General features: G+C 38.1%; 1 protein-coding gene across 1 annotated transcript in view; it reads right to left on the reverse strand.

Annotated features, from left to right (window-relative positions):
* The window catches only part of MICU2 (mitochondrial calcium uptake 2), a 151,480-nt gene that overhangs the window by 26,013 nt on the left and 97,843 nt on the right, over positions 1 to 27,624 (reverse strand). Inside the window, exons 3-6 of the mRNA XM_056327504.1 lie at positions 13,376 to 13,407; positions 13,167 to 13,242; positions 8,538 to 8,585; positions 4,251 to 4,333 (exon numbers count right to left, since the gene is read on the reverse strand). Coding sequence (XP_056183479.1) covers positions 4,251 to 4,333; positions 8,538 to 8,585; positions 13,167 to 13,242; positions 13,376 to 13,407 — 239 coding nt within the window. The remainder of the gene's footprint in view (positions 1 to 4,250; positions 4,334 to 8,537; positions 8,586 to 13,166; positions 13,243 to 13,375; positions 13,408 to 27,624) is intronic.

The raw sequence follows: 27,624 nt of genomic DNA on the forward strand, positions 1-27,624 counted from the left end.
GTCTTCCTTTGGCTTTCAGATTTTGACTAATTCACTTGGTCTGTGGCGGGGGCTTTTTAATAGCCTTGGTTTTTGAGTTCCTTAGGATAGCTACTTTCTATTATTATTTTTGAATGGCATGCCTTGATATTATTTAACAAAATAAATACCGTAAAACAAGACAATTAAACAGTACTAGTTCTTCCAAATTACTTTTATTTTTGAAGTATTTTGAAAAATTGACTAGTACAGTAAAAGCATTATGAACTTCTTCATATCAAAGTGATATGAGCTCTGGATAAAAACACAACTGTTCATCCATATTCTCACCAAAAAATTACATTTTTTCTTACCTGAAAAGTCCACCTTTTGCTCACACACAAGAAATACAACTGTAAATACTTTCTAAACCAGAGAAAATATGTTTTTTTTCTTAGAGATTTTATTTTTAAATGACTCAAAAAATCTGCAGACACTACTAAAGAGCACAGACACACAGTATAATTTTTTTCACAAGTGTCCTGGAAGATTTAGTTATTGTTTTCTTATACCGTGTGTAAACCCTTATAGTGCTTGAAACTATTTCCAGTAGTTTGCAGATATTTTCCAGCATAAAACAGCAATTACTTACAGAGGGAGAAGAACTCTGCCCTCGAGAAATGGACTCTAATACACAACTGCTCCTTGTAACATTTATCTGTATTTAATATTTGCATCTGTTCATCACTCGAGATCCCAATGACTAATTCAAAGATAATGAGACCTATTATGCCTCTTTACTAAAGACACTAATCTTTTCTGAAGACAAGAGCTGGCAGAAAGGCTATGTCAGTCTTAAAAAACAAAAGGTGATTTTGCATCTTCCAGTTGTGAGAGAGGGATTAGTGCTTGCGGATGCTCTAGGACTGCAGAGGTGTTCTGCACCAAACCACCACAGCTGCTGACAGTGCCAGATGCTGGTTCATTCAGCCCTAGATGAACCTCTCCAAGTCTTTTGTGGCATCAGCTGTTCAGGACAAGTATATAAAGACAGTCTATTTGGAAATTCTAAATCGCATAGCTTTTGCATGTGCCATCACTTACCATACCTTCATTCCCAATAGTTTTGAACTGTCATTAATTTTACTTCGAAATCTTTAATCAGGACAAGGTTAGGGAAATTCCTCACCTTCTGGGGATTTTGGGATCTTTGGTAGCCTTATTCTTGATGGGAGGTCTCAGATTAATGTGTATGGGTTATTATGTGCATGTCTGGAAATCCCCCTCACCAAGTCTCATGTGAATGTCTTGGAAGTGCAGAGTTCACAGCAGTATCTTCCTGTCTTCATAAAGATGCAGGTAATACGGCTCTGAGAAACAATTCTTTGCACTCTAGCAGGGGCTGATTAAAGGATGACTACTAACATCTGTGAACATGCCATTTCTACCACATCTTCTTCACTCTGGAGTTGCAGGGCAAAGGCACAAATCCTTGCAGATGCCCACCTCAAAATACAGATTGCTGTGATTCTGGGCCCAATGTTGAAATGTCTCTTGTATTGTGAATGTTTACCACTGAAACATGGAAGAAGCAGAAATTAAGAATAGACTGGCTTGGGTAGAAAGGAGGAGGGAGGAGAGAGAACAAGTTTTCTGACTCTGGGAAGGGACAGACTTTTAACTCCTACTGGAAAGGAAGAAAATGTGCACAGAAATGGAAAGGCTACAGAGGACAAGATAAACCTCTCTTGCTGAAAACATAGAATTGCATTCAAGATCTCCTTTCCCAAACATTCATTTAAGTTAGCAAAAAGCACTGAATCTACTGGGAAATCCTGCATCTCACACTCCTTCAGTGTGTGATCCGTACAGGTCTGAACAGCCTATCTCCACCACGCATTGCAGGCACTAAGGACTTGGGTTTTAGAGTCTCCTTCTCACCCTTCTCCCTTTCCTAAATAATTCCACGACACATCTTGTGCCTGTTTATGCAGTAACGCGTCAGGGTTGAGATATACACAATTCAAAGAACGATGGACATTTTGCAAACTGAAAGGCAAGTTCTTACCTCAAAGCATTTACTGTCTAGATCAACAGGTAACACAGATGTACATAGATGTCTCAGTAGATAATGGATGGGAAGTTGGGAGAAGAAGAGGTGACAAAGCAAGAGAATGAAGTAGCACTGAAATTTCTTTTCCCATCACATCCTGCTTACAATAACTGCTTCTTCACTATGCTTTTCCACTGCTCTTTCCTTACATATGTTTCCTGATATCATTGTCAAATACAGTGTGGAAATAACCACAGAATAGTCCAAATGTATTTTCCTAAGATGCCAACTGGGACAAGACAAATGGCAGATGAACCACAAAATCTACTGATTTATTAGACATACAGAAGCTTTCTACGATGCATACAGAACTAGAGTACACAGAGATTAATGCACACACATTTTCCCAGATTCTTACATTTAAGACATTTTATTTTTAAACCTAACCTATAAAAATCAAGTTTTGCTTTAAAATAGTCACCGCTTATAAATGTTAAGTAAACAGTCATGTCAGAAAACTCACCTTTTGATTAACTTACATCCTGTGGGGCTTCTTTGAATGTAATGATTCTTGTGAGTTGGCATAGCATTTTGTTATTATTTTTTTTTTTACAACTTCATATTAATTTATCAATATAGCCCTTAAAGGAAATCTAAAGTAACAATCTATCTAACTAGAATAATTTTCATTTAATTTGATTGTCTCTACAGAGATCAAATTATTGTGTTCACCTTCTGCTTTTGATGACTTTCTGTTGTTTATACTAGCTGATTCAATTAGAATTACCCGCAATGGATAATGGCTATTAAATATGACATACTGTACATCTCCTCAAGAGAGTTGTGCTGTATTTCTGCAAGTATCTCCATATTTGCTTAACTGATACAGAACCTATTTAAAGGAAGTACTGCTAACATGGCATTCTGGTGCAGAGACACTACAGGCTGAACATGTTCACTTGTGTCCACGGACTTGCTTTCCCTTGCAACATACTGTTTTGCAGATGAACAATACAGCCACAACAGACATATTTCAGTGATCAGGGCACTGCTACTCTGATAACAATGCACTGGGATTGTCCCAGGTTCAGTAGGTTAAAAATCAAGGCCTTACTTAGAATTTGATTTCTTTTTAATCAGCATAATAATTAACATTTTAACAGAGCAAGTCTTCAAACTTCAAAGGTTTTGTGTAGCAACAAATGAGTGCAGGGTATCTGCAGGCTCAGTTAGGGACTTTGGGGAACACTGTCTTGGGAAATGGTCTAATTTCATGTATAATTTTCAAATACTACTGCTAAGTCTAGAAGTATTTTAACAATATTTTAAAATATATTTAAGTATGTCTCATCAATTGTAATCTTATTAAGAGAGAATTCACTGAAAAATTGGCTACCAGTGCAAAACACATGCTAACAGCTATTGTAACATTAATTCAGAATTTAAGGCTATGAAAGTACATTTAAATAATTTTTTGGCAATTTTTCTATCAACAGTTGCATCTTTATAAGCTTTAGATTCTATGTTTCTCTGGAGTTGTTGCATTAATGATCATCTTTAATTTTATCCTAGTGACAGAAAATAATTTGTATTGTAGTAGCCATTTCAGTTTCTTATGAAATCATCTCTCTAGTCACCTCCAATACGAATGAAGAATCTGAATTAAGCTGAGTGGGTCTATGACAAATTATATTTTTTAATTTTGCATCCAACTTCTGACAAGAAGTATTTCGTTAAAAGTCTCCTGTTAAATACTTAAAAGTTGAATAAGTTACATAATTAAGCCTGTTCTTCTTTAAAACGTCAGAGCAAGATTTTCTTATTAAGCATCTGCATTTCTACTCCAGATTTTATACAAAATATGGGGGAATCTGCTGTTATTCTCCAGAGTGTGAATTCATGAATATATGTGAATATTTAGAAAATAAAAAACTTTTGCAAATGTTTATTTAAATTAGCTCATGGGATTAAGGGACGTACAACAATTCTTACCTTCCCAGAAACAGATTTTAGATACAAGTCAAAGGTAACATTTATAAAAGTGGATTCAAATATAGTAAGTACTTGTATAGCAATGCTTCGGTATGTGCTACTTTCATATAAAGCATTTTAGTAAGTATGTGATCATAGATTGGACTGAAAAATAGGTTTGAAGATTTTAATGAACCTACATTTAGCAAATATAACCCATGGAACTATTTAAATGCTTTAAATTTTATACGCATATAAATACACATACCTTAAAGAATTCTTTCTTTTCAACTTGTTCATTGCCATCTGTATCCAACATTTTAAAGGCAATCTGAAATCCAGTCTGGGGCTCTGCAACAAATTGCAAAAGAACTTTATTGTAAATACACATACACACACTTACACTAGTACTTAAATATTTAATGCAAAAGGAATATTGCCTATGGTCCAGGTCTCCATTGTTATGCATGCATGACATTTCCAGTAAACCACATGTACCTCCTCCAATATAAGCAAACTTTTAAAGCACCTTTTAACTACCATTTCAAGGGATAATTAATGCAAGAAATGCCAGCAGTGCCTAAGTACAGCCATGAATGTCCATCTGATCCCAACAACTGTGAAAATATTGTGTGTCTTACTGTCCTGGTCTTAGATCTTCTCTACAGATGTCTCCATAATCCCATGTAATTTCTGAAGTCTAGCTCTGCCTTGATTGTTAGAGCTCCTTTTCAGGTGAGAAGCCTGGAAAGTGCCTTGAGAAACCAATAATTATCCCCAAACTGCATGAAAGAGCTTACTGTACTCCTCTGGTACTCCTTGCATGCATTACTGGATGCCAGTATTTGCAGTCTTCCCTAGCAAACAGACTGATCTTGTAACGATGGCCAGCTCTCTCAGCTCCTGCTCCTGCTGTGTTAGACCCCAGGCCTTTTTTTTTTTTCCTACCTTTCTCCTTCCTCCCTAAACAGTGTACTCAGATGTTACTGAGATGTAATAAACCACTCTTTCTGGCCTTTTTGGACAAAAGCATGTTTTGTATGACTCCCATCAAGCTGACTTTTTCAGGAATTTTATACAATTTTACCCTGCATTTCCTTCACCGAGTGGATGTTTCTTTTCAGCACAAAAATGTAATAAGTTCTGGATCTTGCAGGTGCTATAAAAACCTGGTGTGTTTTGAGGTCCTTCCCACAATTTCCTGATCTTACTTTGCTTACAGGAGGTGGCCTCACTCATTAGCAGCCCACACAGGAGCAGCATGCTGCTGAAATGTAGTTATAGTTCACTGCAGTAGCAAACACTTATCCCAGTAATTTCTGGAGCAGGTGAATTAATTCCACAACCCAGTCAAGTCAGGCATTAATATGAAAGCCATGGACTTCTTGTCCCTAGAATGTACTCATGTTTCCAAGAACAATGTTGGACTCATGAGGGCAGTGAAACAGTATCTCCAAAAAAACTCTAATGCCTTTGGAGTTTTTCTTTTGGAAATACGTTCTTCTTCCAGCTCCATTCTGTGAAGTTTTAAGCTTTGCTTTTTTTTTTTTAATCTTTCTGCAAAGGGAACAATTTGAAGAAATATTGTTCCCTTTTAAGTGATTACAAGATGGTTAAAGAGAGCACTATTTTTACGTTTTAGAAATAACTACATCTTTAGCAGCCAACTGATGTTCTTTGTGGAGCAACCTTGTGACACAGGGTTATTTTATAAACATCGCTGCAATCCGCACAGCAGAGACCTTCCCCAGCAACTGGGCTGCAATAATCAAACCTGGCTTCCTTTCCATGGAAATGCCACATGCTAAATTTGTGTTACTAGTATAAAAGCAAGAAGAGCCTATCTTAGAACATATTTAGAGAATAAAAGTAGTTGATGTATTTAATAGTAATTCGTACCATCTGTGTTGCAATTTTCAGATAAGAGAGCTGTTACTGAAAATGTAGGACCTAAAGCTGCTTGTAGTGTTCAGAGATGACATACTTATCTGATATGATGTAAACCCAAAGGTATGTGGTTCGTAAAATAAGCACAGTTCAAAAACTACCTCAGATATATTTGTATTTAATTAGAATCAGGCAAAATTCCAAAATCTGAACAGAAAAGCTTCATCTTGGCTATGAGTGCAGGTTAATACCTAGGTGCTTCCCCTCCAACTATTCCTATGTTGACCAAGCTGTCAACTCCTGTGACTGGCTAACTGAGATGAAGCTTTACGTAAAGGTGACAACTTTAGCTCCTGGGCTCCTTCACCAGGCAGGGCTTTACCAGCAGCTCCAGTACACAACTGCTGGAAATGAAATTCAATACAGCACTGGAAGAAAAAAAAAGACTGCGATGATACAAGGCAAACAGAAAAGAGAAAAGGGGATCAGAGGGGCAAAATAAAACCTTTGCCTGTCACAAAATCACATTTTCAAGTTGTACAACAGGCAGCATGGTCTCGTCAGTAGTGTCCTGGAACCGGGACTCTGGAAACCTGGTGACTCTTCTCCTGTTCCCCTATTGCTCTGTTGGTGACTTAGCAGTAGTCATTTAAATACTAATGGCTGCTTTAAGAAATCTCACATTAATTCTCACTACTGAGATAAGTAAGTTGTGTAACTGGGGGTCGACTGACATGGGATACTTGTTAGGCAAAGATAGAGGCACTAACACTTGTTGACATTTGCTTTCAAACTGATCACAATGATAACCCTCTGTGTAACCAAAGCAGCAACATTAGCACTGCATTTTTATTCTGCATCAAAAAGTGCCTTTGTTTTTGCAGTTCAATACATTCCTATATAAATTATGTGAAAAATAACGTTAGTTGATTGTCTGGAGAAGTGGAACAACTTGCTCTGATACTGCTTCAATTTTCTAATTGTTTCAGCCAATAAATCAGCATGAATTTCCTTTCAGCTGCCATAGATTTTTAAAGAAATAGAATCTTTGGCACCTATTTCTGCAACCTTAATTAAGGTATTCTTCTGAAGTTATAATGTGGCTGTTGTGGTTGTCCTTGTTAAAAAAAAAGTATCTGTCTGAGTTGCAGGAAATGTTTTAGAATCAGCTTTCTAACTAGGCTAGACTTATTATTTCTGATTTAAAAAAAACCACTTGAACACATCGTATAACTCGTGTTCAAGTTGCATGCAGCACCAGACAGTCACTGCTGGTGACACAGTATATTTGTACGTTAAGTAGGTTATCTTAATGCATATATACTATTTAATACTGTGTACTAGCTGGAGTTTCCAAAGAGATTATCCTTCATGCTGCATAGTAGGAAGTAATGCAGTTCTGCTGAGAAATATGTAAGTTGCAAAAGGGCCACCTAAGCTGTGTGAGAGGTGTGTACCGACAGTCATTATCTGCAAAGGCTGGACATATTCTCTCCATTCTATGGAGACCAACATTACTTACTTGTAATACACTGTGACACGGTGGATTTCTAGAGCAAGGAAAATTTGCCAATTTGTTTAAGCCCCTGCCACGGACCTCACAGCCACGGAAGTGATGAAGCTTGAGCATCTACAGTCCATCAGGATAAGAGTGACTGCTTCCTCGTCTCCTTTCCCCATCCACTGATACCATGAGATCTAGTATGCCTAGCTTTGTCCCTTGCTTAAAAAGTTAGACCTGTACAAGTCAGTCAAACAAGACTGCATGTGGACTATTACATGGACATGCATTTGGACTGATGCACTACTAGTCTATGGGTCTCACTGCGTAACACTCATTGCATATATCTTATTTCAAATCTCGCTATTTTCCAGCATCACCTATGCTTCCATCAGAACAGCACAGGGAGGTGGCATGCATGGCACAGAGCAAGTATGGGTGAAGAAAACCAGAATTTCCAAGATCACTTCCACACACAATAAAAAATACCTACTGTTTGCAGATAAAGCAAGTACCAAACAAAAAAGTTTTTTAAAATATGCTTGACAGAGAAAAAGGAAGGAGGCAAAGGAGGGGGCAGAAATACATGCAAAATACTTGAAGAAAATAAAGTAAAAGGAACAGAGGAAAAAAACAGGGTTAAAAAGTCAAACAAAAAGACACTGCAGAATTCTGCTGTTTATTTATATCATCTATTCTGTATTTGAACACATGAATAATAGGCTACAACCTTTCTGACACAACAGCTTTTTACACCACTGCATGAGCTATAATGTTAATGTCTCATTGTCCAAAATGACTAAAACTACTATCCAGAAAACAAATTATTTACCTTCCCCCACTGTTCATTTTCCCCTTTTTATGTGGTCCTGTAACCACTGTCTCCCCTCTCTCTAAGTCTCTTGAAAGACTTTTCTGATCTCATGGTGCAGGGATTATCATGATTTTTTAAGTACTACTATGGACCAATGATGACACCATGGAAGTAAGGTGCAATCAGTTAAATCCACTTTATATTAATGCCTTATCACTCTATATATAATAATAGTTCTTTACATTTTAGTATAATGTAGAAATTTAGAAGCTAAAACACACCAGAAGTTGTTCCTGGAAAGCTGTTAGTAACTGAGTATTTACACATATATATTTTAAATATATAATACTTACTTGTAAGGATTGTCAGCAAAAATAGGTACTCTGCATAAGATATCAATCCTGAAATAAAAGAGTTAAAGAATGACTTGCAAAAAAAAAAAAAAAAAAATACTTAATAGCAAGACTTGAAAGATCAAATCTTATAAACATAAAAAAATTGTAGTTTAACATTGTATTAAATAGGTTATTAAAGTAAGCCATGTTATTATTTAATAAAATTTTTACTTCTGTTTTTAGTGGTCTGAAGGTAAAATTCCCTATCCAGAGACTCATCAATGTTTACGTCTAATCAAGAAAGTAAGGTTTATTTGGTATTAAATAAAGGGCCTACACTAAATCTTTGGATTCTCACTGAAAACATTCAATGTTTATATAAAAGGCAAATAAATTAAATGTGCTTTGTCACATTTAGTACCTGGGAGGAGAACTCCTCTAACGTTACCCTGAAGGATCAAAGTCCTCCACCCTTTGGCAGCCTCGGGAAGGCGGGGAATAGCTTCCCTCTAATTCTCAAGGGGAACATGGTAACGCGCAAAGCTGTCAAGCTGCTAGATTGTGCTGATAGTACTGCTGGGCCCTGCGCCAAGAGGAGGCTTCTTTTTTATTTTTTAATTTTTTTTTTTTAAAATAGGAACATGTCCTTTCTACAAGGTGAAAGTATTTTCCCCCCTTTTGAAGGAAAATTCCAGTGTTTTCCTTTGAAATACTGCCTTAAGTGAAAAGCCTGAACAAACACAAAGATGTGATAGCGTCAAAATAGAGTGTACAAGCTAAAGATAGAGTGTGCATAACGAGAGTGGTTAAACAACAGAATCTGAACCATCTGCCCTGCAATAATGTTTGGAGAAAAAAAAAAAGTGAAGGGCTTTTTTATAGATCACTTTTCAAAATAACTGAGCTACTTATAACTTGTGAGCTAAACATTGTATAATGCTGAAGCTGCTTAAAATAATGAAGCTCAAACATGCCTATCTGTGCAAAGATAAACTATTTTTTATAATTTATATTTAGTTAATTGATAGATAAGGAATCCACTTAAGCTTCGGTAATAAACAATTAACTTCTAATAAATTACTATGCAGAGCCAACAGCATTTGTGTTTGACCTCCGACAGTGACTTAACACTAAGTTGTAAGTACCAGAGTTTAGAAATATTAAATTGCTGCATACAAGAGTCTGAAAATAGGAGAACAAGTCTTAGCTAAAGACTGATCTAATGCTGATCCTGTTGCTCGCTCACTCTGGGTCCATATCTCAGCTTTATTCCCCATCAAAATAGGGCTATTCACCCTATTATCCAGCGTGCACCACGTGTAAATCAGCACAGTCCTACAGTCATACTATACACCATGGAAATAAAAAATATTTTAATCTCAAAGATTTAGTTTTGCTACAAGTTTTGGGGTTACTTCCATTGCAAGAATGTAAAATATTATTTGCATTGCTGTAAAACTTGGAATCGTGTTCCCAGACAAAAGTATCCAGGATTTTTCCAAATTCGAAACCAAACAGAGAAAGAACTCCTACCCCATTTATTTTAGCTTATATGCCCAAGTAGAAGACAAGATTAAAAAAATGGATATAAACAAACGGGAGGAAAAGAAATCAAGCAAACAGTGTGATGGGCAGTGATCAAGATTCCTACTCCCTAATCTTGTTTTGTGCATGACACAGCAAATGACTTTTTAAAGGAAGAATATAAGGGAAGACGAGGAGGTAATTTTCAAGTCTATATAGAAAACACCTCGCAGTCATGGACTGCAATGGTATCAGCACAAAGATCTCTGCCTGAACATTGAACCAGCAAGAGGTGAAGGCCAGCATCACTGGCCAAGGAGAAGTGGGAGTCTGCCTCCTGGCTGTCTTGAGATGTGCTGCACAGGGGTATAAGGAAGACCTGGAAAGTGAAAACAAGCAGTTTACACTAAATAAAACAGAACAAGGACAGCACAGCGTTGGCATATAAAAGAAGAGATGATACATACACAGGAGATATGCAAGAAAAACATATTTATCAATGCATTTGTAAGGATATTAACATGGCAGATTATGCTTGGTAAAGTCAGAGAAAAAACAAAGTTGTAATAACTGAGACAGAAAATGCTGAGTACCTGGAGAGTTTTAGCTATATGGGTAGACAGGAAACATATCTTATAAAATTTTGCAGAAAGTATCTGCAAAATGTATATGGAGATAGTAAGATGTAAAGAAAAGACCACTTTAAAGACAATGCCTTGCTTGTTGGCTCAAGGGAAAAGCAAGATAGTGCTATTCACTTAAACTGCAGAGGTTGGCTAAGAACCTTGCAAGAAAGGGCAGTGGCGAGATACAGACTGTTTTCATCATCTTCCCACAAGCTGACTGAGAAGTCAGTATAGTGAAATAGGTAAAAAGCTAAATATAGTAAAAATACGTAAAAAAACTTCTTGATTGTTCTTTAAAATCCATCTCAGTGCCTTAAAGCAAATCCACAGGCTGTCTGGCATTTCCTAGCAGAGCGATTATACTAAAATAATTTGAGATAAGATTTTTTAAACTTGTGGACAACATTACTTAAAAGATTCAATGCAACAAATGTAAAAATAAAAACAACAAACCCACAGAAAATTATATCCATGTCCAAGTAAAATTTAAAAGACAAAAGCTTTACATTCTGTTGAATGACTCAGCATACTTGTAGCCAAGTATTTGCAGTTAGCATTGGCAAAATACTGTCATTTTCTAACACTATATGAACCTTCCCTATCCCTCTCTGGAAATCTCTACCCTCAACTTCATAGCAAATGCTGACAGTGCAATATTTATTGCTGAATAAATCATAACTATACCCACAAAGTATGACATGAGTTTTAAAACTGCCCGCTAGAAGGCAGAATTCGCTAGTGCTACATTTTACAAACTGGACTGATGACAGTTTTCCCTCTACTTGGTATTTAAGTAACAATTTGAAGGTAGTTAAAATAATCTCAGCTAAACAGTGGAACAGCTGTAGATTCATTATTCTGCTGCTTGTAATGTATTTAATACATAAATATTTACACTGAAAAAAATGTAGTAATAACGCATCTTAAAGCAAAAGCATCAAAGTCACTAGAGAGGCATCACGACCAAAAACTGTAAAAACTCCATGTGTTGTGGAGACATATGGATGACTGCACTGAACGTTCCTGCATCGTCTCAAACTCCTAGCTGACCTTTGAAGGACAGAGTACACAAACCCACAGTCCTAAACAAGGCAAGATCAATGCCTTGTCCAGAATGCAAAAGGTGCCAGCGTTATCACCAAGCCCACTTTCTGCCAAGCAATCTGCTGGGAGAGGTGCAGTAAAAGGAGGCTGTGCTGATTTGCTGTGTTTTCTCTTTCTTTGGTGGATTCCTTGTTTTCTCAGGCAGAGTGCTTCAGGGATTTGCAGTGTCAGCCACTAGAAAAAGAAAGGCTCTAAAAAAGCAAGGATAGAGAAAGAATATCCAAGAATTACAGACTGAGAATCCTTTAAACCCAATCCTGGGAAATCACATGATTAGTAATTTGAAAAGGCAGGGAATGACTACTCAATAAAAAATCCAGCCTTCCTTAGGACAGGAAAAAATTGTTCAACTTGTCGAGATGTTTCAGGGCTTTTGGGGTATGCTGGGTCTTGCAGGAGTGGACTGACAATAAAGCATCCAGCTGAAGACCCATCCACATCTGCAAAAGGACACAAGAAGTGAACCGGAGGCAGAAGAGGCCATGAGGCCCAAGGGCAGCCAAAACACCACCAGCTGAGATCGCAGGCTGCCCTCTTGGCACAAGCTGCCCGCCATTGACAGGGATCTGCTGCGCATGGAGAGAGCATGGCTCATGCCGTGGCAGTGCAAAGGCACCTTTATTTTCCAGAAACACCCACAGGATAAGGGATTCAGGCTGTAGTCTATGATACAGAAAGTTTTTGAACAGAAGCTGTGGGCCTTTCTCATTAGTTTGTGGTTTCAGTCTTTGTTACTGGTGAAAGGGTTAATTACTCATCTATTTGGCTTCCTTGATCTTCTTGGTTTTTTCTCCCTTCAGTTAATTTATTCTAATGAGGTGTTTACTTAGTGTTCATTTCCCTATTCTTATACAAACAATATCCCAGCTCTCACCACGAGTTTTTTCTTTATGTAGCCCAATATAAGGTAGAAATGCTGGGTGAGAAGAAACCAAAGCACATTGGTGTGGCGAAGGGCCGCTGAGCTCCTGAAGAAGGAGAAGTAAGATAAACTGCTCTTGGAATCAGGGATGCTACTTTACATAACTAGATACAAATTTTATTTTTAGATTCCATGCATTTAAGCTATACAGTGAAACAGCAGCAGCTTATTAACAACAAGTCTTAAAAATCCATTTTGTGCTGAAGTCATGCCTTTAGATCCTTTCTTTTCTACAAGTAGTAGGCTTTCCAATTTCTTTCATGTCTCCTGCACCTCAGAAGGCTTTCAATTCCCAGCTCTGCCTCTTTACTCTCTCTTGCATAACTGAGAGATTTGCCAAGGAGGCATATACTGGGCTAGATAGGGATGAAGTCAAATCCATGGAAACTTCTTTAAAAAAACATTCAGATTCATACCATATAATGAGATACAAAACAAGATGTATTTTTCAGTATCAAAAGCACTCATTACCTTTATCACCAAGCTCCCTAAAAAAGGTCGGTCCTGGTTTAGTTTTGGCAACACATAGCAGTGCAGCATCTACCTCCTTTAAAGACACAAACAATAAAATACAATTAAAATAATAAAATATAAAGCCTGTTTTGGAAGAGAAGTCTATTCAGTTGAGTAACAGAAAGAATGCAAGTTCTTTTGAAGAAGGAAAGGAACATTTTGCTTACCTTTTTTGTCAGTTTCTTGGCTGAGGCTTTACCTATAATAATAATAATAAAAAAATCATCATCATTCAATAACAAACTGACTTTAAACTTTGATCAGGTTCTGTGGCATTTCTTCAGATTTTAATGGGAAAACGCTAAGTAATATGAAACAGAGTATTTTGTAATAGGCAGTTTGTTTCTAATTCCCACAACCATCAAGAAAGGACAACATTTTAAAATAATAACAGCCGTCTGTTCAAATGTTCTTACAACCTAGATGAAACCACAGCCCGCTTTGGTATCTATGACTGACTTCCTAGTGTGATTTTGCATACTGTAAGCTACAAATGTAGTACAGATTCCAAAGCAAGATTATACAGTAAGAAACAACTGTAGTATTTACGAAGGGAGTTGCATGCACACATAACAATGCTTCCAAGTGCAGGCTGAGTATGCAAAAGCTAAGAAATATTTAAAAAGAGAAAAAAGAACGAAAATGTTGATGTTTCCATTAAGCAGAAGTAAATTGAACAACTCTGCTCCTGAAAGAGCATCAGATGAAACCATGCAAAATCCTAAGTGTTTATTAGTAGGTTCAAGTCCATACACTCAAATAGGGGAGCCAGTGGCAGCTATATAGCTTGTATTCCTGTGTAAAACACCTGTTTGAGGAGCTGCGATGTATTGTCAGTGAAATGTTTCAGCTGGTTAGGCAGGGACCACAGACATCCTGCCATCACGGACTGGCCAGAGCTGTGCTCCATCCCTTCTCAGTCTATCTGCCTTATCACACTGGTCTGTCTCCTCAGCGTTGTTCCTCACACAGTTCTTAAAACCCTGTGTCCTTCACTCTTACCACTCTTAGCTCACTGCTCCCTTCCTTCATCACCAGTTCCTCTGGATTCCAGCCAGCTATCCCCTCCTATTTATTCACACTGTGTAAGCTCAAGCCAAGCTGCTTGCATTTGCTCTGAGGACTGGTGCCCCTGTGCACAGCAGCTGGCTTTGCTCCATGCTCAGACTCTGAGGCTTACTTTGCTGTTTCACGGGCATCTTGCATCCAAACGATCACTAGTGCAGCACCACTGTTTGGAAACGGACATGATGGAGACAGCCATCAACAAAGTTCTGCCAAGCATTGCCACAGGCCTGTAATTTAGTCAGACAGAGGTGCACTCTCTGGAAAATAGTGGATTTCCATAAAGCTGGCATAAGACATGCTCAGCTGCAGGGGGTCTCCACTGGCAACTTTTAGCTTCAGACGAGGGATGCTACTGGAACATCTCAACCAGCAATATGTCATTTCTCAGCACAGGCAAACCAGCGCCCTGGCCTCTGCTCCCTGAAAGGGCAGAAACAGTTTTGCTGATAAATTCCTCTCCCCACCCTGCCTCTCCCCAAATCAGCCTAAGGCAGACACCTGGCACATAACATTTCAACCCAAATGTTTAAGTTTGACAAAAGTTATAAGCAACTAAAATTAGGGTTTTAATACTGGAGTGTTGAGTGACCCAAGCAACAGGTGTTGCCAACACCACCTGTTACTGTGGATGAATGCGTTTCTGTGCAGTGTGTACATATATTTACACCCATGTAGACACACATATATAAAGCTACATAGATAGATATCTTCTAGCTCACAGGATGTATGAAATCTGCCTCATTTGAGATAAAAGAAGTCAAGACTAGTAAAAGGCTGGGAGAACAAGCAAAAATCACTACATCTAGTAAGGCTGAGTCCTGAACACCAGTCTAACACTGTTTGCTGCTGCACAGCATTTTAATAAATGCCTACTTAGCAAATCAAGGGATTAGATCTCAGCTCTGAAATGTTGCGGCCTCTGTACAGCGTGCTTCAATGTGGAATTAAACTACAGCAGCTCTTTTGGCTCTGGGAGACTTGCATAGCAAGCAGCCTTATAGGAGGGCATGAGTCAGGCTGTAGCTCTGTGAAAAACAGTATCTGAAAGAAAAAAAGGGAAACCCACCCTGCAATGTTTTTCACTGTAAATGCTCTTTGCACTTGTCTATACTGAAGGCAGTCATACACCCTTATCTGGTTAACAGCAGCTCCACTCATTCCACTCTCCTGGTGGCCCCAAGAGCATCACCTCGGGGATGACAGCTGCTACTGCAGAAACATACTGCAACCAGGAGCTTGATGAAGGGAGACAAGCAGAACTCTGCGAGCTGAAAAGCACTGGGAGCTACGGTTGAGACACTAGTTGGCCAAGCTTGTGAAGCTCTACATTTGGTTAAGTCTATGTCTCTCTTCTTTGTGTTGTATTCAGCACAGTAACCCCGAAACACTTCAGCTACCCAGTTTTAGGAAACACATCCCTAGTGAGAATTACCCTACCTTGATAAAAATTAAGATAAGGAAAGAGAATCTCTTGTAGACGTATGGACTCTTTCCACCAGCCAGCAGTTACAACCTCAACTGCCTAGAGCTCATAGAAATGGCTGTGGCTGCCATCAACATCTGCTCTCTTGCACTGAACTGTGGTCACCCTCCTGAGGACATTTCAAATGTTGACATGCTGATTTGACCTCTTTCAGAGATGAAAAGGCAGTAACAATAATGATACAGAGGTGCTCATGCTACCCTTGAATATGGGAACCTTGGCACTGGTGAAAGGACTAGTGGAGGAGAGGAAGCCTTTGCTGAGTGGCAGAAGATGACAGTCACATCACCCCAGGACACGGTGAGGGGCAGAATGAGGTGGGTGAGAGGTGGCTCCTGCCACATCTGACTGCACAGGGGGCAGTAGCTACAATAAAAGCAAAAAAGGCAGGGGGAAAGGGACAGATTGAAAGATAAACAAAGACATTTCTACTTTTCTTAGTAAATACAGCGGTGATAAATGTGGAGCCTTTTAATGGTGCTTTTCTCAAATGAGCTTCAAAATCAGAAGATTTAATAACCTCGTTAAGTGAAAATGGCATACAGATGTCAGTAAGCATGTGTGCCAGTAGGCCAGAAATTTGCTTGAAAAAAATCTGACATTTGGGACACTAGTGTTATTTTTCAGATTGCTGTTTGTGTATAGTATTAGAATGCAATCTTATAATAATAATTCAAACTGTAGGATGACTTTCCTCCAGTGATTACTTGGATATTTTCTAAGAATTAAATCCAGTTATATTCTGTAGGTACTGTCACCATATAAAATCATCCGAAGACTCAAAGCTCAGTTTTCATTTGGAAACATTAGCTACTTTCATTGTAGAACTCAAAATATTCCTTGAATACTAATTTAACTCTTGGTGCTTATTCTCTCCATTTCTCCACTTCCTAACAATGAGATCCCTTTAAACACCAACAAGGAAAGTTCTGTTAATGTCACACACTACTGTATCAAATGTGCAGCCCTCTGAGGAACCAGGTGTCTTTAAGATCTTGTCTACAATAATTAGGAAAAGAAGGTTAACTCCTCTTTGTAGAAAATGCATTGCAAAGGTATGAACAGTCTTCTTAGCTGGTTTGTACACTGAAAAAAGAGCACCTCTTCCTTTCTATCGATTAAATATTGGTGCTGTCGCTCCTGACACATGACTACAAATATATGAGGATCTAAGTCTTTCTCTGAGGAATACAGGCAATGGTTATAATTATTAGGAACTATTTAATCTAATAACTAAAAGATCTGTATAGTGCACTTTTCTATAGTTTTGTTCTTTTACCTTGATAGATTCTTACTAATAGGTAAATTAGTGACATAATGTTTGCAGTAGTAACAGTTTTACTTTGGTATCTAAAAAAATCCTTGGAATTTTTATTGTTTTGAACTTCAGTGAATGAGAAGAACAACTACTCCCCCCCCCCCCCCCCCCCCAACCTGCCAAGATTGTGATGGAATTCTGGCTTAAAGGACAGTGAGTATTTTCAAGGGTGTCTACATACTTTACAGATGGTAGTGTCTAATTTTCACCATCTATAGTGGATCCATGAAACAACAATGAGGTACAGACACACCTTTCACGGACAAAAAGCCATTTTAGTTTTTTAAGATGAATGAATACTGAGTCTTACCTACATGCACACAAATTCTGTGCTGTTAGCCAAGGAAGTTAGCTGACAACTGTAATTAAGAAAACACTGCCAGAGCAGCTACATCTGTCTAAATTCGCCCTCGGCAAACCTCGGTATTTTGTCATGTGCATTTCTTACAATAGAAGTGTTGCCATCATCTATCATTTTTTTTACACTAGGATGTAGAATGGACCTGACATCAATGTTAGGATTAACATTAGGAAAAGGCTGAATTGAACAAGTACTCACTTGCATTCAGTAACACCTATTTACACCTGTACAGCTAAGGAAAGGCTTAGATCTGACAAAAGATGTTTAGAGCCAAAGAATGAACAAAATCACTAAGACCAACCATTATAACAACAATAATCAAATGCAAAAGCAAAAGTAGAGAAGCTACTACTAACTGCAAGAAAACGTAATTTTACATGTCCGCAAGATTGCTCTATTTTTGTAATATGGAAATTAAAATTATTTTTTGAATCAATCTTTCTCCACAGCCTTAACTTCAAAAGAGAAGAGTATAAAACAGGTATCTTTTCTTAGGATGACAACAAACTCCTGTCCTTTCTATCAGCAAAGTCACTCAGATGGTTTGAACACGATCTCTTTCTAGCTCAATTTCAGACACAGTGATAAACAATTAAAAAAAAACCCCAAACAATTAAAAAAAAACCCCAAACCATCCTCCTAGTTTTTAAATTTTAGATGGCAATCACTGCTATCTTTGCTGAAGCTTGGCAAGTTCAAAGTCATACTGGGGTACCAGGAAACCATTTGTTTCTTCATGAAAAATTAAGACGAGAACAGCATTAAGTATGTCACAATTCAAACAAAATCTGACTCTGCAAAATGATGAGTGAGATGAACCTTTTAAGCGGATGGGATTTCAGCACAGTCGTAATCTGAGGATCAGGGTGTTTTAAAAACCAAATCCACTGTGTGCAGCTCCTGCTGTGGCCTTTACAGCAGAGCCCACCCTGCAGCCTTCCTGCCATGTGAACAAGAATTTGTATTCCTCTGTTTTAGCCGGCTGCCAACTTTCACACAAGCTGAACTCTGAGAATCCTGCCCCTGCACCCCGGTGAGCTGGGTTAGATAAGAATAGTGTATGCTGATTTCCTTGGGGAGGACCCGTTAAAATTTTTGTTTAAATTAGCCTAAAATAGAAGATCATTTAAATTCAACAGCTTGTATTTCACTCCCAGCTCTCTCTGGTATTTTTAATGATACTGGACAAGTACCTTATCTCAATGTGGTGTCCTTTGTTTACCCCCCTTACTAACATTCTCAGCTCTTTAAAGGTCTTCTATGCATTTATAAAGTACTTACTCCTAACAAAACCAATAATGTAAAGGGCAAAAATTCAAACCAGTAATTAGTTCCTTAAGGCGTTCTTTTGAAATATTGGTGATATTGGAGATAAATCAAGGATAGCAAAAAAAATTAAGGTTTTTTTGAAAGCATGACAAAACAGGTGGTCAGATTGCTATGATAGCTCCTAGCAAACCGTATCTGAATAATAAACGAGCATGCCATTTAAATGAATTAAGAATCCACTTCAGCTAGAAAGCTTTTCCTGATTTAGTGCACTGCTCCATTGAAAGATAATTGATAAAAGTCATTTCAATCACATGAATTAGTGAATTGAACCACCTGAATTGAAATCCAAGTATGCCCAGTGGAAAGGGCAATTTGCAGTAATAGGAGCTTCTGATATGCTTTACAAAACAAGCTTTGCATCTGTCCTTCTTTATTTAGAGCAATTGTTCCTTTGAGGAAACAAGAAATATACAGTGCTGGGCCAAGGCCAGCGCTGGCAAATCTCCATTTCAGAAGAGCAGTTGCGTCAGAGCCAGTCAATACCAGAAGGTTTCTCTGTGAGTAAGGCAGCCCCGGGTTAAAAGGGTGGGATGCTGATGCAGGGAGAAAACATCAAAGGATGACACAGTCTTTTAGGAAACTGAAACAGACTGAAAAATTAAGATAAGCCAGTTTTCAAAACTTGTTAAAAAGACTGTGGTACTGAGTCACCAGCAGCGCCAGGAGTTCCGAAATAACTGAAGGCACCAGGGCAAAAGCAGACAGGGTGCTCACTACAGAGCACACAAGCAGCTCAGTTCTCACTGGGACTGCAGCAGGAGTCTGTGGGGAAGGCAGGGAGAGCAGCAGAACAACTTTTCCTTGGGTATTATCCAAGGAAAATTACTTGCTCCCAGATCTGCTCTAGTAACATATCCAAACTGCAGATGGGAAAAACTGAGAATAGGTTCAAACTTCCAAGCTTAGCACAAGTCTTGCACTGCAATGATATATAGCATACAGAAAGTTATTCCTGAGCAACAGAAAAGTCTAACAGGCGTGTTACGGCAGCCCTTGGCTGCCAAAGGAGCATGTGATACAAGCTAAGAGTTCACATGTAACACACAAGCAGCAAGAGGCCAAGCAGAAAGCACAGTCATGGATGAGCATCTCCCCAGCAGGAGAGGCTGCCAGCCCTCTGGGTTGGTTCTGAGCTCAGGACTGGAGGGAGTATCCAGAGGAAAAATGTCTCGTGTAAAATGCAAGTCCTCAGACTCCCAAATAACCACCTCATGCTTGGTTCCTCTGGCTTAGTTTAGATGTCTAAAAATTATATGCCTAAATCTGAGTGATCTCTACGGTGCTTTGCTGTAACTATGATGGTGTAAGCACATACGTAGAAAAGGGTTTATAATTAACTTTGAAATCTGCTGCTCCTATTTCAGATCTGAAGAGGAGCTCATAAGCCCAAAAGCTTGCCTAATTTTTCTAATTTACAGCAGCTAGTCTAATAAAAGATACTATTCTCTGTCTATAGCCCTCACCCTGACTAATGACCCCAGGCTCCCTTTACAGTCAAGGGAGAGAAACAGACACAGGAAAAGAGCAATTTACTCCAGGTTGAGATAGGTGTCTAATACAGGCCTTGGACTCACCTATTTCCTTCTGCTAACTTTAAAGACATGCTACAATCACTCACTCTGACCTGACATTCAGATTTTGTATGTCTAAACTGAATAAATGAATCCTTCTGCACGCAACCTGGTAACTCACATCACAACTGCTTTTTGTATTTGTAGTTTTTTATAATTTGTGTTACATCTGTAATCTGTTTTTTTCCAACCTCCTATGTATCAGTCTGATGTTAGAAGTGCTAAGGGCATGTATTCTGTGTTTTATTGAGAACTTAATCAGATACAAGGGCAAAGTGTACTGCAGTTCAAGAGGCACAGTGGCTGCATAACTGGAGCAATGAAGTATTATAAAGGACAATTAAGATTACCTGGAAGGAGCTGTACCCATAAATACATGTTTCTGAGACCAGAAGGGTAGAGAATGATTCCTGTCAACCCGCAGAGAATATTACGTAGTTTTGTCTATTGGGATGGATGGCGTTTCCTGAATCTGCACAAAACCATGAACCTTCCACAAAGAGCAGGCAGAGCCTCAACTCCAGAAAAATTCCTAGTATTAGGCTTGAGATGGTAGTCAGTCTCATCTAGCAAAGAGAACAGCATAAGCCAGACTAAGCCTTCAAGAAGATTTAATTAATGAACTTTGACCCTGCCGTGAAATGAAAAAGAGAGGATTTCTGTAGCATTGCTTGCTTTATGTTGTCATCTCCCATCTCTAACAAAGACTAGTTTTTTAAAAGCTATAGTGTTGGAGCATATGCTAGGGTAAGGTACTAACAACAGATGAAGACAAACTATTATGATAGCCTTGTAACATTAGAGGTTTAATTCTGCTCCCCTACTACACAGTGTTATAAGTCATGCCTGGCCTAAGGGCTCCGTAATCTACTTTATGGCTAGAGGTGATAAGTATACCAAAAACTAGAAGAACAAATAAAGTAGGATAAGAACAACAAAAATGAAATGACACACTTAAAGATCTAACTGCATACAGAACTTGAGCAAATTGCATCTTCATTGTAAGCAGAGATTATTTTGGATTCAGAACGAAAATGTGTGCAGTTAATCATCCCACAATCAAAATGAAGAAAAAGTCAACACCTTAGCAGCATCAGAAATTGATTCTTACTTCACTTGATTTAACCTTATGTGCTCAATATAAAGCCACCATCACCACTGTAGCAACTACCCCTGTCGTCTCACTCAGTGACTTCCTTTATAATTGTATTCTTCCACATATCTGAAGATCATCCCTATGACAAATTGTTACTTTTCACATGCATCTTACAAAAGGCAAAAAAAATATAATACAGTTAAAGACTAAGCACAGAAATATTAAAGACTGTTAATTACTACAGATTGGATTCATTTGATGGCAAACATAACTGAGGTTCCAAGTGAAGAACTCACTCTTTGTGTGGGGATTTATCACCAGCACAAAGCTACCTTACTAACCCTGGAATAAGGAAAAGAGGACATGTGTCAGAGAGGACTATCTTTTTCACCTTCTTGCTTTGATGCAATTTATCCTCTAAGCAGGAACTGCATCAAACTGACATCAAACTGTGTCAAATTATATGAAGTATAACAATTGAAATCGGAAGAAATAAACCGTATGGTTTATTTATTGCATTTTGATATGTAACAAACACACCAACATGCAAGCATTACCGATAACGAGGCCAGAAACGATCATGTGGGTCACCTGCTTTGTCCTATTGCTCCCACAGATTTCTGCTCGTGCATTATCTCATCAGTTTACATGCACGCAAATACATGTTCACACATTTGATAGATAGTATTAATATTGAACTGTAGTTTGGGAAATGGCCTCGAGTTGTGCTAGGGGAGGTTTAGATTGGATATTAGGAGAAATCTCTTCACTGAAAGGGTTGTCAAGCATTGGAACAGGCTGCCCAGGGAAGCTGCTGAGTCACCATCCCTGGAGGTATTTAAAGACATGGAGATGTGGTGCTTAGTGACATGGTTTAGCGGTGGACTTGGCAGTGCTGGGTTAATGGTTGGATCCGATAATCTTAAAGGTCTTCTCTGACCTAAACGATTCTGTGATTGCATCTCAAAAGACAGCAGTGACATTAATTCAACTGCTTTGTTTATGAAATAGTTTACTTTTTTCTTAAAACTTACTCATCCAAGTACAAAAATCAGGGTACTGCTGATATTGCTTATTCCTAGTGGAACTGGAAAAAATAAAAACTAATAACTTCATATAATTTAAAAAGTAAAGCTGGAAATAGTGAAAAAATTGAAGTTATTCATGGTATCAGTATGAAAAATGCAGTGCTGTTACCATAATTCTGCTCAGATGTAGGGCATTTATAGCACTTGTATCCAAGCAGTAAATAGCTGACATATTAGTGCATCAAGCCAATTTAAATTACTGCAGTGGGTAAAGTAACTGGGAGCACTGACATTTCACATAAATTGAGTGGGTACTCAAGAGTCCTGTAAATATAAAAAGCTATTTAGATCCAGTTTATATAGTAGCTCACTTTTTTCCTGTTTCACCCTATCACATATCAAAATTATTTACACCATCATTAATGCTTTCTTTTTTGTTAAAACAGTATTTTTCTTTTAAAGATTAATTTACTTCCACTACAGCAACATTTAAATAATAAAAGTTCTTAGAAATACTGCAAAAAATGTTTGAAGAGGTGAGAGCTGACTGGAAAAGTACAATGGAATTTTACTAGAAATATCAGTTCGGGAAACTTGCGTTCATCACATCCCAGCAACCCCTAGTCAAACCTTTGGAAGAAGAAAAAATAACAAAAGAGCGAGATGGCTGATGTCTCTCTGCACTGCTATTGTGAAATCTGGAAATCTCATCAGCAGGATGCCCGATTTCTATTGCTGCACTATTCTAATGATGGTGGTAATTACTGCTCCTGTTCCAGTCTCCTAATGCCTTGTCCTTCCATCAGATGTCTAGAATATGACTCCTTTAGGGCTGCCCTACATCCTCCACAGACTCAACCCGTATCTTCCAACATCTTACTGTTTTTATTTCCTTCCCAGTGGTAACAACTATAGGAATATAGCGCAAACAGCACCTTTTTGGTGGTTGCGAAAGATGATCTTGGGGGTTTCAGAGAAGCTTGTGGGAAGACCCATGAAGTGGAGCTCCCCTGTGGTAAAGGGAAATCGCCTTATTTACAGAACAGCGGAAGTTGGAAGCTCTGGAGCTCATCATGGTAGTTGGAATGTCCTTATCTTCTCATGGTGACAACTGGAGAAAGCTCAAAGCAGGGTCAGCCAAGGCAGGTTGCCCAAGACCATGCCCAGTTGGGTTTTGAATATGCCTGCAGACATTTTTTTTAGAAGGGCTATGATGTCCCTAATTTAATACAGTCACCTGAACAACTTCACAAAAGGAAAATACGAGTTTAGGTGCGTTTGTAACCTACACTAACACAAAATACAAGCAATAGCTGATAGGTTTAATTCAGAGTTTTAGGATTTTCCCCCCTTGCTTATACCAAAGGCATCAAAGTTCTCATGCAGCTGAAGACTGTATCCTGGTTCCAATTCTCACTGATGACCTATGAAGGGAGAGACAACACTTTTGCCTTATTTGTTAAGACATGAGAGCACCAAGTACTGGACTTAACAGTGAACTTGGGCATTTTATTGAAAGGAAACAATTCTGTGTTGGCAGTTTCATTAATGAGAGCTCTGTGTTTAAGCTTAAAGGCTGGGACATTTTGTCTTGCTGTCCAGAGCACGGTAAATGCCAAAAAAAATTCAGAACCTTATTACGCTTATCTTCCAGAACATAAGCCCCATTCACGAACGTGCAATTTACAGTGACTAGACGTCTGAGGGCATTGTTCCTGAGTTTACGGAATAGTTAATTTATAAATTCTGCTTAGGAATGAAAGGATTAAGTGAACACCCACTAGATGGTGTTCAGTTACTGTATGGGGTGACCTGGGCTAGTTGCAGCTCTAGCTCCTATCCTCCTCTGCTTTGCAGCAGACTTTTCTTAAAGAAACAACAAAGACATTTGTGTAAGAGGAAAAAAAGAGATGAAAACACCCTCTTTACTAGAAATGTGGAAATGCTTCAGTAAATTAACTACCACCTGTGTTGAATGTGGGTAAGTGGAACTTCCAAAATATTTAACAAATCTTAACAAAAGAAAGTACAGAAGTTGTTTTGGATCCACTTGCTAATATTCTATGGTTTTACTCAAGATACTTGTATTTTTGCAATTGGTGCTATTAACCATCTGGTCCTCATCCTCCCAAACTCTCCTGACATCATCCATTGAAAGAAAAGGGTGAATAAACACTCACCAAAGAAACACATCCATTTTGCAATTAGTTTAATTAAAAGCATGAACTGAATTATCAGATATCTATTCCAGCAGAACCTAATGCATCACTTTCTTCTTCAGCAGAATCATAATAATTGCAAGTAATTCCCATTAGTGACTAGTGAATCAGCATAAGGGAAAAAAAGAATAATAATGTTATTTTAGGGGAAGAGACTTTTGGCGTAGGTGCAGTACTGTAGCACTTAACTTCAGCTGGTTTAGATTCCTGGAGATTACAAAGATGACTAGTGATAAAGGGAAGTGCTATTCAGAGCTGAATTAAGCTGATCCTGTCAAGTCAGAATTTCCAGAAGGAGCTGCTTCCCTTTATCAGGCTCTGATGTGCAACCTTACTCAAAAATTTTAGGAAGACTGTTTTAGTGCAGACAACCCCCATGACGATATTACTTTTCCCAACTGCCACCATAAGAACATAAGGACATTCTAATGACCATGTTTGGGAATCTTCCTGCAGAAGACTCTGTCCACTGCTCTGGGCATTTACTGATCCCGCACAGCCCTACTTCACTACTTCTGTAGGTTCAGGCATTATTGCAGTCTCTAGCTTTTCTTTCTGTCTTCGTTCTCATGTTTAATTGGAGTTCCTTTCAGTGGCTGACTTGCTTTCCTTCAGTTGATGGTCCATGTCATTCTTGCTTTTAACTTTAAATTAGCCAGGAGTTTCTTTCTGTTTCTAAGATTAGCTCATTCTGTTATTAGCACATACAGAAACTCTGAGCAAACCAGCAACAGCCCCTGCTGAGTCTGACTTGTTTGTACATCTTTAACATCTGTCACATAGCAATTAACAGATGTTTGGGAAGTTTTCCTACAGCAGGGGCTCCAAGGGTATGCAAGTGATAACACAATGCTCCTGTATTTTATGCTAAGAAAAGTTTATTCTATTTTTGCCACACAAAAATATTAATGGAGAGATCTAGTTTTGGCTAGTTTCTCAGAATACCAGAAAAAAGATCGTTACATAAAACTAATTTGAAACATTGCCTTTACTCAGAAGGTAAGGTAATAATGGGAAGAGGACCAGGATCATGAAAAGTCTGAGAACTCCCCTAAAGAATGGAAAGAACTAAAGTAATGAAAAATCATAGAAGAGCTTAAAACCAGATGTTAATTGTGCCTTATTGTAGTGGCCAAAATGGTTTGGTTAATTTGCAACTTAGAAAAAAATTAATGCTGCTAGTAGTAAGTTTAATAATAAATTACTGACATGATGTCCATCAGCCTTCCCTGCTAGTAGAAAATGAAGTCTCATGAACCAACTAGAAAACTTCCTATGTTCTGAGGGGTGAACTTTGTAGACTGAATAAGAGAAGCAAAGATAAACCATCTCTTGACCCTGTGACTTCAAATTCCTCACATGCTAAAGAAAAAAAATCTGGCAGGAAAAAAAAAAAGAACTCTAGACAAAGAGGATCAATAGTCTCTTTAAAAAATGAAGTTATTCTTTTCTAGAATTGCCAATATTTCCTCAGAGAAAAACCCTTCTCCCCTGAATTCAAATCATCTGATGAAACAAACCTCAGAAAGATATTTGGCTTTACCCTGGCTTTAATTTTATATTCAGATTTTCTAAAGAATTCTGATGCTACTAAGCACCAGAGGGAACATTGTATTAGGTCTGTCAAAACAGAACAGAAATATTTATTCGGTGAAGGTAATGGAGGAGGCAAACCTAAATCCACAAATACACTTTACATCAAAATTCTCACTAATATCTCATTTAACTTGTAGCAGTCTTCAGTATACTGGGCTTTTGTGTCCACTGCCTCTAATTATCCTTTCATTGTCTCCTTTCTGCCATACTCAGCTTCTCTAATAAAACTAATTGCTCCTCTAAGAGCAATCTCAGACTGAATAAATGAACAATTTCTCCTGTTCCTGTGCAAAGTTGTATTACCTGAGGTCATCAAGCCCTTGACTGTACATAACCTTCTAAAAGAACGTTCTTTACCAGATCTCTCTTTTCTCTGTCTTAATTACAATTCCATGATTATGTTAAAAATTTCTTCACCTAAGAATGCAGAAAAGAATTTGCTGTACGGTACTACCTTCAGCCTGGCAGACACATGGAGATACAAATGAAGACCAAAACACCCATGGCACTGGAAGCTGTTCTGCAATTAGTGATTGTAAAGTGAAGCACAGGCTAAATGAGTCTAAGTGTTTTGCTCTAGTGAGCATTGCTTTTTACCCTTTTCCTCCTTGATTGAAGCTGCAATTTGACAATTTAGGTGTTTCAGCAACAGTATTAATTTAAGAAGTTCCTGACTTCAATCCTTGTTCCATCCCTAAGGCTGTAGTGATTGCTAGTGGATTGTGCTGTTAGCCAGGGAATGAAGCTAGCTTTACAAAAAAAAAATCAAATTCAGAAAAGCATGGAATTAACCTACCTATAGGAAGCAGTGGAATGGATGGCCTCACAGCCAGAGGAGATAAAAATAAACTTGGGGTTGCTTTGCCTAACAAGACCAGTGCTCAGTGACAATTTAATTATCTATAATGCATCACAGAGTTAAGATTCAAAATTTTTAAAAAACTATTTTAGGTAATGGGAAATGTTGGCACAACAGTGAGTGGCTTTAAAAAGACAGTGTAAAATTTCAGGATGGGTATCGGAAGAGTTTTCAAGCAGCAAGAGCAGATGCTGTGTCACCATTTTCCAATATAGGCAGCGGTAACAAATGGTTTTAAATTGAGTATGAAAAATGTAAATATTTTTAAGTGTTTAAACTGCTAAAATAGGTGCTGACTTTTAGAATATATATGATAAATTGACACACTTAGCCATTAAATGCTAAAAACAAGCGCTAAGCCATTAAGTACCACCTAATAGAGGATACAAACCCTTAAAAAATACTTTACAAGATATTACACATTAACTTAGGTGAGCTGTGATAATAAATACAAGTGTTCTTACAATGGTACAACTAAGCAGATA

This window comes from Falco biarmicus, chromosome 2 (assembly GCF_023638135.1).
Source record: "Falco biarmicus isolate bFalBia1 chromosome 2, bFalBia1.pri, whole genome shotgun sequence".
In the NCBI taxonomy this organism is placed as follows: domain Eukaryota; kingdom Metazoa; phylum Chordata; class Aves; order Falconiformes; family Falconidae; genus Falco; species Falco biarmicus.